This window comes from Rhinoderma darwinii, chromosome 1 (genome assembly GCF_050947455.1).
Source record: "Rhinoderma darwinii isolate aRhiDar2 chromosome 1, aRhiDar2.hap1, whole genome shotgun sequence".
Classification (NCBI taxonomy): Eukaryota; Metazoa; Chordata; class Amphibia; order Anura; family Rhinodermatidae; genus Rhinoderma; species Rhinoderma darwinii.
The window spans coordinates 650283269-650297091 of NC_134687.1; the positions used below are offsets into that span (position 1 = coordinate 650283269).

Here is a 13823-nt window from a genome sequence, read left to right on the forward strand (position 1 = left end):
AGTTATGACCTATATTAGCTTTATGCTAAAGAGTTTCTCAATGAACAACTGGGCGTATTATACTATATGACCTAGTGGGCGTTGTACAGAGGAGTGTATGACGCTGACCAATCATTTACACTGCAGATAGGGATATATCTATATCGCTATTTTCAGTCACATAAACACACTATAACGCTACACATGTCATGACAATGAATATACATTACCTCCAGCCAGGACGTGACGTGTATTCATTCTCCTGACCACTTCTGTAGCGTCTGTGTGATTTACAGCACAGCGAGATCTCGCTGTGAATGACAGTTTACAGCGTAATCTCGCGAGACTACGCCTGCTGTGTTGTAAATCACAGAGACGCTACAGAAGTGGTCAGGAGAATGAATACACGTCACGTCCTAGCTGGAGGTAATGTATATTCATTGTCATGACACATGAGTAGCGTTATAGTGTGTTTATGTGACTGCAAATAGTGATATAGATATATCGCTATCCGCAGTGTAAATGAATGGAGAGAAGTGTATGACGCTGATTGGTCAGCGTCATACACTCCTCTCCACAACGCCCACTTGGTCATATAGTAAAACACGACCAGTTGTCCATTGAGAAACTCATTAGCATAAAGCTAATATAGGTCATAACTCAGTCAAAAATTATCGTTTTTCTAAATAAAAAACACTGCTGTAATCTACATTACAGCGCCGATCACATCATGTACAAGATAGGCCACTTATAATGTGGTGACAGAGCCTCTTTAACTTTTAATACTATTAATAGTATTATAAGTGACAGGTTGGTTTGACAGCTTCTGTCCTTCGTAAAACCGTAATGGCTGATTTTGTTTTTATGAAGAGGTGAGCAGTAGCCTAGACAGAGGGCCTCTGTGGATATAGTGTTTTTGGACTTTGCAAAGGCATTTGACACTGTCCCTCATAGACGTCTAATGGGTAAATTAAGGACTATAGGTTTAGAAAGTATCGTTTTGGATTGAGAATTGGCTCAAGGACCGTATCCAGAGAGTTGTGGTCAATGATTCCTACTCTGAATGGTCACCGGTTATAAGTGGTGTACCACAGGGTTCAGTGCTGGGACCACTATTATTGAACTTATTTATTAATGATATAGAGGATGGGATTAATAGCACTATTTCTATTTTTGCAGATGACACCAAGCTGTGTAGTAATGTTCAGTCTATGGAAGACGTTCGTGAATTGCAAGCGGATTTAAACAAACAAAGTGTTTGGGCGTCCACTTGGCAAATGAGGTTTAATGTAGATAAATGTAAAGTTATGCACCTGGGTACGAACAATCTGCATGCATCATATGTCCTAGGGGGAGCTACATTGGGTGAGACACTTGTTGAGAAGGATATGGGTGTACTTGTAAATCATAAACTAAATAACAGCATGCAGTGTCAATCAGCTGCTTCAAAGGCCAGCAAAATATTGTCGTGTATTAAAAGAGGCATGGACTCGCGGGACAGGGATGTAATATTACCACTTTACAAAGCATTAGTGAGGCCTCATCTAGAATATGCAGCTCAGTTCTGGGCTCCAGTTCATAGAAAGGATGCCCTGGAGTTAGAAAAATACAAAGAAGAGCAACGAAGCTAATAAGGGGCATGGAGAATCTAAGTTATGAGGAAAGATTAAAAGAACTAAACCTATTTAGCCTTGAAAAAAGATGACTAAGGGGGACATGATTAATTTATATAAATATATTAATGGCACATACAAAAAATATGGTGAAGCCCTGTTCCATGTAAAATCCCCTCAAAAAACAAGGGGGCACTCCCTCAAAAAACAAGGGGGCACTCCCTCCGTCTGGAGAAAAAAAGGTTCAACCTGCAGAGGCGACAAGCCTTCTTTACTGTGAGAACTATGAATCTATGGAATAGTCTACCGCAGGAGCTGATCACAGCATGGACAGTAGATGGCTTTAAAAAAAGGCTTAGATAATTTCCTAGAACAAGAAAATATAATCTCTTGTGTAGAAATATTTTACTTCCCCTTTCCCATCCCTTGGTTTAACTTGATGGACATGTCTCTTTTTTTCAACCGTACGAACTATGTAACTCCAGCGGTAGTCATTTTCCCGGGTGCTGAAAAAGTTACTGCCGATCAGTTAACTCTTTCAGCACCCTGGACAGTGACTATCCTCTGACGTCGCCTAGCAACGCTCCCGTAATTACGGGTGCACACACGTAGCCACCCGTATTTACGGGAGCCCCATAGACTACTATGGGCCTACCCGTGCCGTTATTACGGCCTGAAATAGGACATGGTCCATATTTTTCAACGGCACGGGCACCTTCCCGTAAGTATACGTGAAGGTACCCGTGGCCAATGTAAGTCTATGGGCCCGTAATTATGACTCGTAATTACAGGCGTTTTTACGTTCGTGTGCATGAGGCCTAACTCCAATAAATATAGAAAAATACCTGTGGGGTCAAAATGCTAACTATACCCCTAGATAAATTCCTTGAGGGGTGTAGTTTCCAAAATGGGGTCACTTTTGGGGAGTTTCCACTGTTTTGGCACCACAAGACCCCAAAATCCTGTAGGTGCTCCTTTGCTTCTGAGGACTGTTTCAGTCCATTAGCACACTAGGGCCTAAAAACTTCAGAATCTGGGCAATAAATATTGAGTTGCGTTTCTCTGGTAAAACTTTCTGTGTTACAGATTATTTTTTTTATTACAAATGAATTTCGAAAAAAAAATAATTTCCTGTGAAACGGCTAAAGGGTTAAGAAACTTTCTGAATGCTGTTTTGAATACTTTGAGCGGTGCAGTTTTTAAAATGGCATGATTTATTTGGGAATTCTAATATATAAGGCCCTCAAAACCACTTCACAACTAAACTGGTACCTGTAAAAATGGCCTTTTGAAATTTTCTTGAAAATGTGAGAAATTGCTGCTAAAGTTCTAAGCCTTGTAACGTCCTAGAAAAATAAAAGAATGTTCAAAAAGCTATGCAAACAAAGTACACATATTGGAAATGGTAACTAGTGACTATTTTGTGTGGTATTACTATTTGTTTTACAAGCAGATACATTTAAATTTAGAAAAATCCAAATTTTTGAAAATGTTCTCAAAATTTTGTTGTTTTTCACTAATAAATATTACATTTATCGACTATTTTTCCACTATCATAAAGTACAATATGTCACAAGAAAACAATCTCAGAATTGCTTGGATACGTAAAAGCATTCCCAAGTTATTACCACATAAAGTGACACATGTCAGATTTAAAAAAAATCGGCTGTGCCACAGGGCCAAAACAGGTTGCGTCCTAAAGGGGTTAAACCAGGTATTGTTTGGAAGTGTGGGCAGGTGCCAAGTGCTTCTGGAAAATGAAATCAGCATCTCCATAAAGCTTGTCAACAGAGGGAAGCATGAAGTGCTCGAAAATTTCCTGCTAGACGGCTGCGTTGATTCTGGACTTTATATAACACAGTGGACCAAGACCACCAGATGACATGGCTCCCAAACCATCGCTGACTGTGGAAACTTCACACTGGACCGCAAGCAACTTGTATTGTTTGCCTTTCCACTCTTCCTCCAGACTCTGGGACCTTGATATCCAAATGAAATGCAAAGTTTACTTTCATCTGAAAACAGGACTTTGGACCACTGAGCAACAGTGTTGGTCCACTGTGTTATTTCAAGTCCAGAGTCAAAAACAGTCGTCTATCAGGAAATTTTAGATCACCTCATGCTTCCCTCTGCTGACAAGTTTTATGGAGATGCTGATTTCATTTTCCAGCAGGACTTGGCACCTGCCCACACTGCTAAAAGTACCAATACCTGGTTTAATAACCACAGTATCACTGCGCTTGATTGGCCAGCAAACTCGCCTGACCTAAACCCCATAGAGAATCTATAGGGTATTGTCAAGAGGAAGATAAGAGACCCCAGACCCAACAATGCAGACGAGCTGAAGCTGCTATCAAAGCAACCTGGGCTTCCATAACACCTCAGCAACGCCACAGGCTGATCGCCTCCATGCCACGCCGCATTCATGCAGTAATTCATGTAAAAGGAGCCCCGACCAACTAATGAGGGCATATACTGTACATGCTTTTCATTAGCCCATCGTTTCGGTATTAAAAATAATTTTTGAAATTGGGCTTATATAATATTCTAATTTTCTGAGAGACTAAATTTTGGGTTTTCATGAACTGTTAGCTATAATCATCAACATTAAAAGAAAAAAATGCTGGAAATACATCACCCTGTGTGTAATGAATCTAATATATGAGTTTAACTTTTGAATTGAATTACTGAAATAAATTAACTTTTTGATGATATTCTAATTCATTGTGAAGGACTAGTATAGAAGAAGAAAATACTGAATCCATCACTTCTCCACACAGCACAGGAGCCCGCCCCCTCACAGAGCTCTTCCCTAAGAGCTCTGCAACTCACAAAGCCCCGCCCCTCACGTCATGTGATCGTCACAGGTCCTTTATCCAACACTTCTCTCCACTGATAAGCTCCGCCCCTCCTGCCTCGGTCACATGGTGGTGACATCATGGTGACGTCTTTTATCCACAAACTATTATATTTTGCACTTCTTAGCTCCGACCAGACCACTCCTGTATCGGTCACATGATCCTCTTGACTCCCTCATGTCACGGGATCATCATCACAGGTCCTTCATTCATAGTTCATTCTTTCAACTTCTAAGCTCCGCTCCCTGATGCATCGGTCACGTGTTCTTGATATCGTCACAGGTTCTTCATCCACTACTCTATATTGTGGAGCTCTGCCCCTCCTGCGCTGGTCACATGGTGGTGACATCAACACAGGCCCTTTAGCGATTGCAGTGTAAGAGGTAGAGTGCAGGCACTGGTCGGGTGTTCTCTGTGTTATTAGACATCCTTCCCTGTATGACATGGAAGAGACGCATGCCGGGTGTACAGTTACTGCGCCCCACGCCTATTCTGCATGCCTCCTATTACAGGGGTTGTACCAGGAAGGACATTTATCAGCCATCCACAGGAGAAGTCACTGGGGTCTATCACTCGCTTCTTATCTGTCCAGCAGGTGTGAACAGAGCCTTAGTTACAGGGGAACATACAATTACTATCAGCTACATGAGGAGAGAGGGTCCTGATCACTATCTACAAGGAATAGGGGAACACAATATGAATAAGGAGCTTCTTTTATTCCCACTACTGTAATAAATAAGAATGTTACAAGTCTCTGAAGTTCCGGCTTCTCTGACGTCTAATATCTCATAATTTATAGTCCAAAAATGTCTGATATATTGGGGTCCTACCGCTATGCAGATAACGGGGGTCCCTCGATCTGCCTGGTGAGATGATCTTTACGTCCAGGTGGAGAATGAATGGAGAGGTGACCACACATGTGCACGACTCTATTCACTTGCATGGGAGTTCCAGAAACAGCCGAGCACGGCCAGAGGTGGAGCTGCATCTATCCGAGATCTCTGGCATATCCTGGGGAGAAATGTCCGTGTTGGGAATACCCCTTTATTCCATGTGGTGACGGCTCTGAGATGTTTCTCTCTATGCTCAATAAGTGAGGTTCTGTATGTCACACATGATGTTGTCCCCTGTATGATTTCTATCTTCTCCTCCTTTCTTCATAAAGACGTCTGCAGTACTAGATCCTCCAGTTCCTCCAGTTTTCTCATCTTCTCTTCCACAATGTTCCTTCTGAATGACCCACCAAGGATGGACAAGGACAGGAATGAGCTGAGCAGAAGAATATTAAACTTCACCTTGGAGATCATCTACCTGTTGATCGGAGAGGTAAACTTTTCTACATTATAGAACAAGTCACACATAGCGAAGGGACAATACATAATAGGAAGAATCCAGTGTCCTGTATAACAGAAGCCAGACCTTCCAAGTGACGTCAAGAAGCCAACACCACAAAAGCTGAAGATAAGCGCCCAATATGGTCAGTTATATGTCATGTCACCAATGCAGCAATAGTAATGTTGTAGAGCAATGAGAATGACCAGGAACCAGGAGGATCAGGATGACATCTATATAGAAACATAGAAGATGACGGCAGGAGGAGAGCACATTCTCCATCTAGTCGCCCCAATATTATTTCCTTTTTAGTTTTGGCCTCGTTCTATTTTCTCAATGTCTTTTTGTAGGTGAGGTCTCCAGTGTTACAGATGTGGGGTCACTAGAGCTCTATACAGCGGGATCACAATCTCCCTCTTTCTACTGAGGGGGGAATACTGTGTTCAGTTTTCTAAGTGTCTCTCTCCATACACAGGAGTACACAATAGTGAAGAAGACATCGGGTGACTGTACGACTCCCATCATCCATGAGTCAGGAGGATGGAGCAGTAGTCAGAGCCCCATCACCGAGCCTCCCCCTCACTCCCGGATACATGAGAAGAAGATCTTAGAACTGATCTACAAGATGACTGAGCTGCTGACTGGAGAGGTGACACTGCTGGGAATGCTAGGAAATTATCCAGTACCAACACTGGAGGGGTCTGGGTGATGACTGTATCATTGTGTGTGTCAGGTTCCTATAAGGAGTCAGGATGTCACGGTCTATTTCTCCATGGAGGAGTGGGCGTATCTAGAAGGACACCAGGATCTGTACGAGGAGGTCATGATGGAGAACTACCGGCCGCGCACATCACAAGGTAAGAAGAAAGATATGTATTGGCCATTACTGTGGGCAGAGGCTGGAATGGCGGCCACGTTAAAATGTTAATACCATGTGCAGTACATATACACGTGTGCAATGACGTAGGAGATCCACAATTTCGGCTGCTTTTACATTACCTTAGATCCCTACGTTTCATGCTGCCGACTGCTCATAATTCTGCATTAGTGGTCACATTACATTGTACAGCGCTGGCGGCCGTTCTGGATACATGGAGACGAGCAGCACGCTCTGTCTCCTAATGCAGAGTTCTGAGCAGCAGGCAGCGTGGACTACTGGCAGTCTGTGCTGTAGTTAGAAGTAAACATTTTAATACAAGTCTTTTAGAAAGACAATTATTGGCACACTCCTGTACTATAATAGATACCTAGATAATGTCAGTATAACCCTTGGTACTCTTTAATATTACAAGTTCTGGGTACTAGATTCTGCGACGTTGATTGTGATTTCCGGATTTGGAGTCGGGGAGGAGTTATTCCTTAATGAGACAATTGTCATCCACCTCATGGGGGGTTTTGTCTTCCTCTGGATCAACACGGTCAGATTATAGGATGTACTTGATGGACTTTTGTCTTATTTCATCCTTATTAACTACGTAATACAGAATTTATTGAGCAAAATTTACCACTAGAAGAAAGTACAATGTGTTCTGAAAAAATAATCACTTGGATAAAAAAAAAAAAAGCTAATTCCCACTTATGCTTTGTACATCTTTTGTAGGCAATTTTTTAAATCAAATATTTGATTTTGTTTTTTTCATTTGAATTTAATTGAACATTTTTCTTATTTTTTTTCGCTATTAGCCGATAGCGAATAGTTTCCCTTCCGACTTCCGTCATACATATGCGGTGGATGTCGTTAAGGGGTTAGCATTGCCTGTGAGTTTTATATGACATCACATTACACGACTATGACGATCCTCATTGGCACAAATAAAAATGTTTAACTGATTAAAAATACCATTTAACCCGTTGCGTACCTTCCCCGCAATAGTACGGCGCACGCCGCTCATTGCAGCGGACCTTCGCCGTACTATTGCAGAGAAGGAATAAACTGTCACTATGTGAACTCACATATTGATACAACAGCGGCGGCAGCTGTCATTGACAGCTAACCGTCTCTGCTACCGGCCTGGGGACCAATTAGCAGGCCCCCATGCCGGCGATTGCTGTGATTGGTCAGTCTTCAGAGACTGACCAATCACAGCCGTCTGTGACGTCTACAGGAGAGAGCTCCTGTCACCTTCTCTGAGCTCCTCATTTCTGTGAGATCCGTGAGGAGATCAGAGAAAGCCATGTAAAACAAAAAAAAAAACACTATTTTTATTAACCCTTCCCGAAAATGGGCGTATAGTAACGCCATGAGGATGAAGCGGGCACAGGAGCTGTGCGCGCTCCATCTTCATCGGGTGTCGGCTGTAATATACAGCCGACATCCCACTGCAACAACAGCAATCACTGTTTTTTCCGATCGCTGCAGTTTAACCCCTTAAATGCCGCTGTCCAATAGCGACAGCGGCATTTAAGTGATTGATACAGGGGGAGGGGGCTCCCTCTCCACCCCATTGCCCCCCCCTGCAAAAAATCGCGGGGTTCTGATGGTTGCAATGGCAACCAGGAAGCCTAGCAACGGCTTCCTGGTTGCCAGGTACGGGAGCCTATTAGGTCCTGCCCAAGGCAGGATGTAATAGGCTCAATTGTCAGTTGTTACAATACACTGCACTACACAAGTACATACAGAAGTAGTGCATTGTATTGTACAGGAAATCAGAAGATAAGATCTTCCAGTCTCCTAGTAAGTGTAAAATAAAAAGTGGAAAAAAGTTTTAGATAAATAAATAAATAAAAGTTTTACGTGATAAAAACAATAATCGCCCTGTTTCCCTGATCAAGCCCTATATAATTAGAAAAAAATGGGAAAAAAAAAACTAGATATAATAGGTATCGCCGCGTTTGTATCGGCCTGACCTAAAAAAATATCATATTATTTATCCCGCACGGTGAACACCGTAAAAAAAATACAATAAAAAACAATGGCAGAATTTCCTTTTTTGGTCACGTTGTTTCCAAAAAAATGGAATAAAAAGTGATCAAAAAGTCGCGCGTAGCCAAACATGGTACCAATAAAAACTACAGTGTGTCACGTAAAAAACAAGCCCTCACAAAGCTCCGTCGACAAAAAAATGAAAAAGTTATGGCTCTCTGGACATGGTGACACTAAAACATTTTATTTAGAAAAAAGTGTTTTTATTTTGTAAAAGTAGTAAAACATATAAGAACTATATAAATGTGGTATTGCCATAATCGTATCGAACCGCAGAGTAAAGTAAACATGTTGTTTATACTGCACAGAGAACACCTCACAAAAAATGGAATAAAAACTGATCAAATTGCAGCCCTCACTGGTAGACCCTGTAAATGCAGCGGAAACTATGACATTTTGGGGTCTGTGCTACAAATGGGGCTAGTGAAGTAGTCAAAGATTAGGCAATGCTGGAGTGCGGATATTTTGTACAACACCACAGACACCCTTTAGAAGTGCGACTCCTGCACCCAATAATACGGCCTGTTCATAAAGGATTGGTTCAAAGCGTACGTCACTATCCATGGATAATTAATTTTATTATTCATTCTCCCCATTATTACATCATCCTATTATGACCTGTTGCACTCCGCCCAGCTTACATATACCCTGATGTACTCCTCACATATTACATATACCCTGATGTACTCAGCACAGTTTACATATACCCTGATGTACTCCGCCCAGCTTACATATACCCTGATGTACTCTGCCCAGCTTACATATATCCTGATGTACTCCGCCCAGTTTACATATATCCTGATGTACTCCGCCCAGCTAAAATACCCTGATGAACTCCGCCCAGATTACATATACCCTGATGTACTCCTCCCAGTTTACATATACCCTGATGTACTCCGCCCAGCTTACATATACCCTGTTGTACTCCGCCCAGCTTACATATGCCCCCACATTATAAACTGAAACACCAGTAAAACACTAAACAAAACTACTACCAAGCAAAATCTGTGCTCCAAAAGACTTCTGGGCCTGGCAGTGTGCCAAAACAGCAGTTTATGACCACATATTACCGTACTCTGGAGAACCACTTAACAATTTATGGGGCGTATGTCTCCAGTGGTACAAGCTGGGCCTAACACATTGGGCACTGAAATAGCATATCTGTGGAAAATGGCAATTTTCAATCTGCAACATCCACTGCACTAATTTTTGCAAAACCTTTGGGGGTCAAAATGCTCACTACACTTCTAGATGAATTCCTTGAGGGGTGTAGTTTCCTAAATGGGGTCACTTCTCGGGAGTTTTCACTGTACTGGTACCTCAGCGCAATGCAACATGGCGTAAAAAACAAATTTTGTAAAATCTCCACTCCAAAAACGAAATTGCGCTTTTTCCGTTTAGATCCTTGCCGTATGTCCAAATTGCCGTTTACAACCACATATGGGGTATTTCCCTACTCAGGAGAAATTGTGTAACACATTTTGGGGTGTCTTTTCTCCTATATTCTCTTGGAAATGAAAAATTATGAGCTAAATCTACAGGTTTTTGGAAAAAAAATAATTTTAATTTTCACTTACCAATTCTAATAAAATCTATAAAACACCTGAGGGCTCAAAATGCTCACTACAGCTCCTAATTTAATTCTTTCAGGGATATAGTCTCCAAATTGGGATCACACCTTCTACTGTACTGGTACTTCATGGACTCCGCAAATGCGACATGGCCCCAAGAAACCAATTCCGCAAAATCTGAGCTGCAAAATCCAAATGGTGCTCCGTCCCTTCTGAGCCCTGCCGTGGGTCCAAACAGCAGTTTATTACCACATATGGGGTATTACCGTAATCAGGAGAAATTGCTTTACAAATGTTGAGGTGCTTTTTCTCCTTTATTCCTTATAAAAATTAGAAAATTCTGTTTTTTTTCCAAAAAAAAGTCTCTTTTCATCTTCACAGACTAATTCCAATAAATTCAGCAAAAAACCTGTGGGGTCAAAATGCTAACTATACCACTAGAAAAATTCCTTGAGGGGTATAGTTTCCAAAATGGGGTCACTTTTGGGGGGATTCCACTGTTTAGGTCCCTCCAGGGCGTTGCAAACGTGACACGGCACCGAAAACCATTCCAGTAAAATCAGAGCTCCAAAATCCAAATGGCGCTCCATCCCTTCTGAGCCCTGCTGTGGGTCCAATCAGCAGTTTGTTACCAGATATGGTGTATTTCCGTAATCGGGAGAAATTGCTTTACAAATATTAGGGTGCGTTTTCTCCTCTATTTCTTGCAAAAATTAGACATTTTTGCGTTTTTCCAGAAAAAAATGTAGATTTTCATTTTCACAGACTAACTCCAATAAATATAGCAAAATACCTGTAGGGTCAAAATGCTAACTATACCCCTAGATAAATTCCCTGAGGGGTGTAGTTTAAAAAATGGGGTCACTTTTGGTGTGTTTCCACTGTTTTGGCACCACAAGACCTCTTCAAACCTGACATGGTGCTTAAAATATATTCTAAAAAAAGGAGGCCCCAAAATCCTCTAGGTGTTCCTTTGCTTCGGAGGCCGGTGTTTCAGTCCATTAGCACACTATGGCCACATGTGGGATATTTCTAAAAACTGCAGAACCTGGGCAATAAGTATTGAGTTGCGTTTCTCAGGTAAAACCTTCTGTGGTACAGAAAAAAATGTATTATAAATGAATTTTGTAAAAAAAAAATGAAATTCGAACATTTCAGCTCTACTTTCCTTCAATTTCTGTAAAACGCCTAAAGGGTTGAAACACTTTCTGAATGCTGTTTTGAATACTTTGAGAGGTGCAGTTTTGAAAATGGGGTGTTTTATGGTGGTTTCTAATATATAGGGCCCTCAAAACCACTTCAGAACTGAACTCGTCCCTGAAAAAAATAGCCTTATGAAATTTTCTTAAAAATGTGAGAAATTGCTGCTAAAGTTCTAAGCCTTGTAACGTCCTAGAAAAATAAAAGGTTGTTTAAAAAACGATGCAAATATAAAGTAGACATATGGGAAATGTTAATTAGTAACTATTTTGTGTGGTATTACTATCTGTTTTACAAGCAGATACATTTCAAATTGGAAAAATCCAAATTTCTTCAAATTTTCTCTAAATTTTGGTGTTTTTGGTGTTAAGCAATGAATTTATCGACCAAATTTTTTCACTAACATAAAGTACAATATGTCACAAGAAAACAATCTCAGAATTGCTTGGATAGGTAAAAGCATTCCGGAGTTGATACCACATAAAGTGACACATGTCAGATTTGAAAAAATGGGTCTGGTCCTCAAGGCCAAAATGAGCTGGGTACTCAAGGGGTTAAAAAATATCTATGGAAATCAAAACATACATATTCATTTTTATCTCATAAGACAGTGATCAGTGGAGAACATACACATACTTGTATTCCCGTACTCACATCGAACTATACAATAAATATCACATAAGACCGTGATCAGTAGAGAACTTGCACATACTTGTATTCCTGTACTCACGTATAGCTATACAATAAATATCACATAAGACCGTGATCAGTAGATAACATGCACATACTTGTATTCCTGTACTCACATATAACTATACAATAAATATCACATAAGACCGTGATCAGTAGCGAACATGCACATACTTGTATTCCCGTACTCACATCTAGCCGTAGCCGTGTCAGCTGGCGAAGTTACAGTCTATGCAAAAGTCTATACAAGTTCGTAGCACAAGGGTACCTGAAATAGTCCAGATGGTGGCAGGGGCTCTGGCAAGGATGGTAGTAAGTGCAGCAGGTTGCGCCAGACGTGGCGGATGACAGCAGGTGCAGCAGGTTGCGCCAGACGTGGCGGATGACAGCAGGTGCAGTAGGTTGCGCCAGACGTGGAAAATGACAACGTTTGTATTGGTACACGACTCAAATCACTAAACAGGCTCAGGAACAATAACACAGCACGGGATACAAGATACAGGTAGCAGGGCACGGAACACTGGGAACGGGACAACACTAAGAAACCATTTGTAAGACTAACATGGGAATTACAAACAACGCTCAGGCAAGGATCAGAAGGGCAGAGCCCTTTTTATAGTTCAGGGCGATCAAGGAATAATTATTTACATTTGCGTAAGCTGGCCCTTTAAGGTCGGGAACCAGCGCACGCCCTCTAGTGAGCACAACAAAACAGAGTGGACGCATGTGCCGGCGTCTCTGGGGAGGGAGACGCCGGCAGGAAGAGTAATATTTGTGGGAGGCAGGTAAGTAGAGGTCGCGGCCATAACAGTACCCCCCCCTTACGCCCCCTCTTCTTGGGCCCAGAGCGAGAGAGGAATCTTATTAACGCTTCCCGACCGCCCACAGTAAATTCACGTCGGCACTTGCTGGGCTCTGTGCAGTGCCGACGTGAATTCACGGTGGATGTTAAAAGCGAGATCTGGGTGTCTCAGAATAGCGCTGACACCCGGATCTCGCTGCTGTCATCTGCCTCTGGTCCCAGAGATATGATCGGGACCTGATTTATTCAGGTCCCGAACATGTGATGGTCATGATAATCAATCATGACCATCGCAGGGAAAGTTTGTTGTATCAACAAACTTTCCGTCGTAACCTACACTGTCTCCCCTCTGCTGTTCTATCAGAGAGCAAACAGAGGAGACACAGTGCCTCTAGTCCCGGAGACATGATCGGGACCTGATTGGTTCAGGTCCCGTTCATGTGATGGTCATGATAACCAATCATGGCCATCGCAGGGAAAGTTTGTTGTAGCAACAAACTTTCCCACGTAACTTACACTGTCTCCCCCTCTGCTGTTCTATCAGAGAGCAAACAGAGGAGAGACAGTGCCTCTGCTCCTGTAAACATGATCGGGACCTGATAGGTTCAGGTCCTGGTCATGGTAACAAATCATGGCCATCGCAGGGAAAGTTTGTTGTAGCAACAAACTTTCCCTGTAACCTACACTGTCTCCCCTCTGCTGTTCCGTCAGAGAGCAAACAGAGGAGAGACAGTGCTTCTGCTCCTGGAGACATGATCGGGACCTGATTGGTTCAGGTCCTGGTCATGGTAACAAATCATGGCCATCGCAGGGAAAGTTTGTTGTAGCAACAAACTTTCCCTGTAACCTACACTG

The 13823-nt window shown here is 42.1% G+C and overlaps 1 protein-coding gene across 1 annotated transcript in view; it reads left to right on the forward strand.

Moving 5' to 3' along the window:
• The window catches only part of LOC142658002 (uncharacterized), a 61192-nt gene that overhangs the window by 20962 nt on the left and 26407 nt on the right, over positions 1-13823 (forward strand). The window contains exons 4-6 of the mRNA XM_075833674.1: positions 5616-5776; positions 6258-6431; positions 6516-6639. Of these exons, the coding sequence (XP_075689789.1) occupies positions 5616-5776; positions 6258-6431; positions 6516-6639 (459 nt within the window). The remainder of the gene's footprint in view (positions 1-5615; positions 5777-6257; positions 6432-6515; positions 6640-13823) is intronic.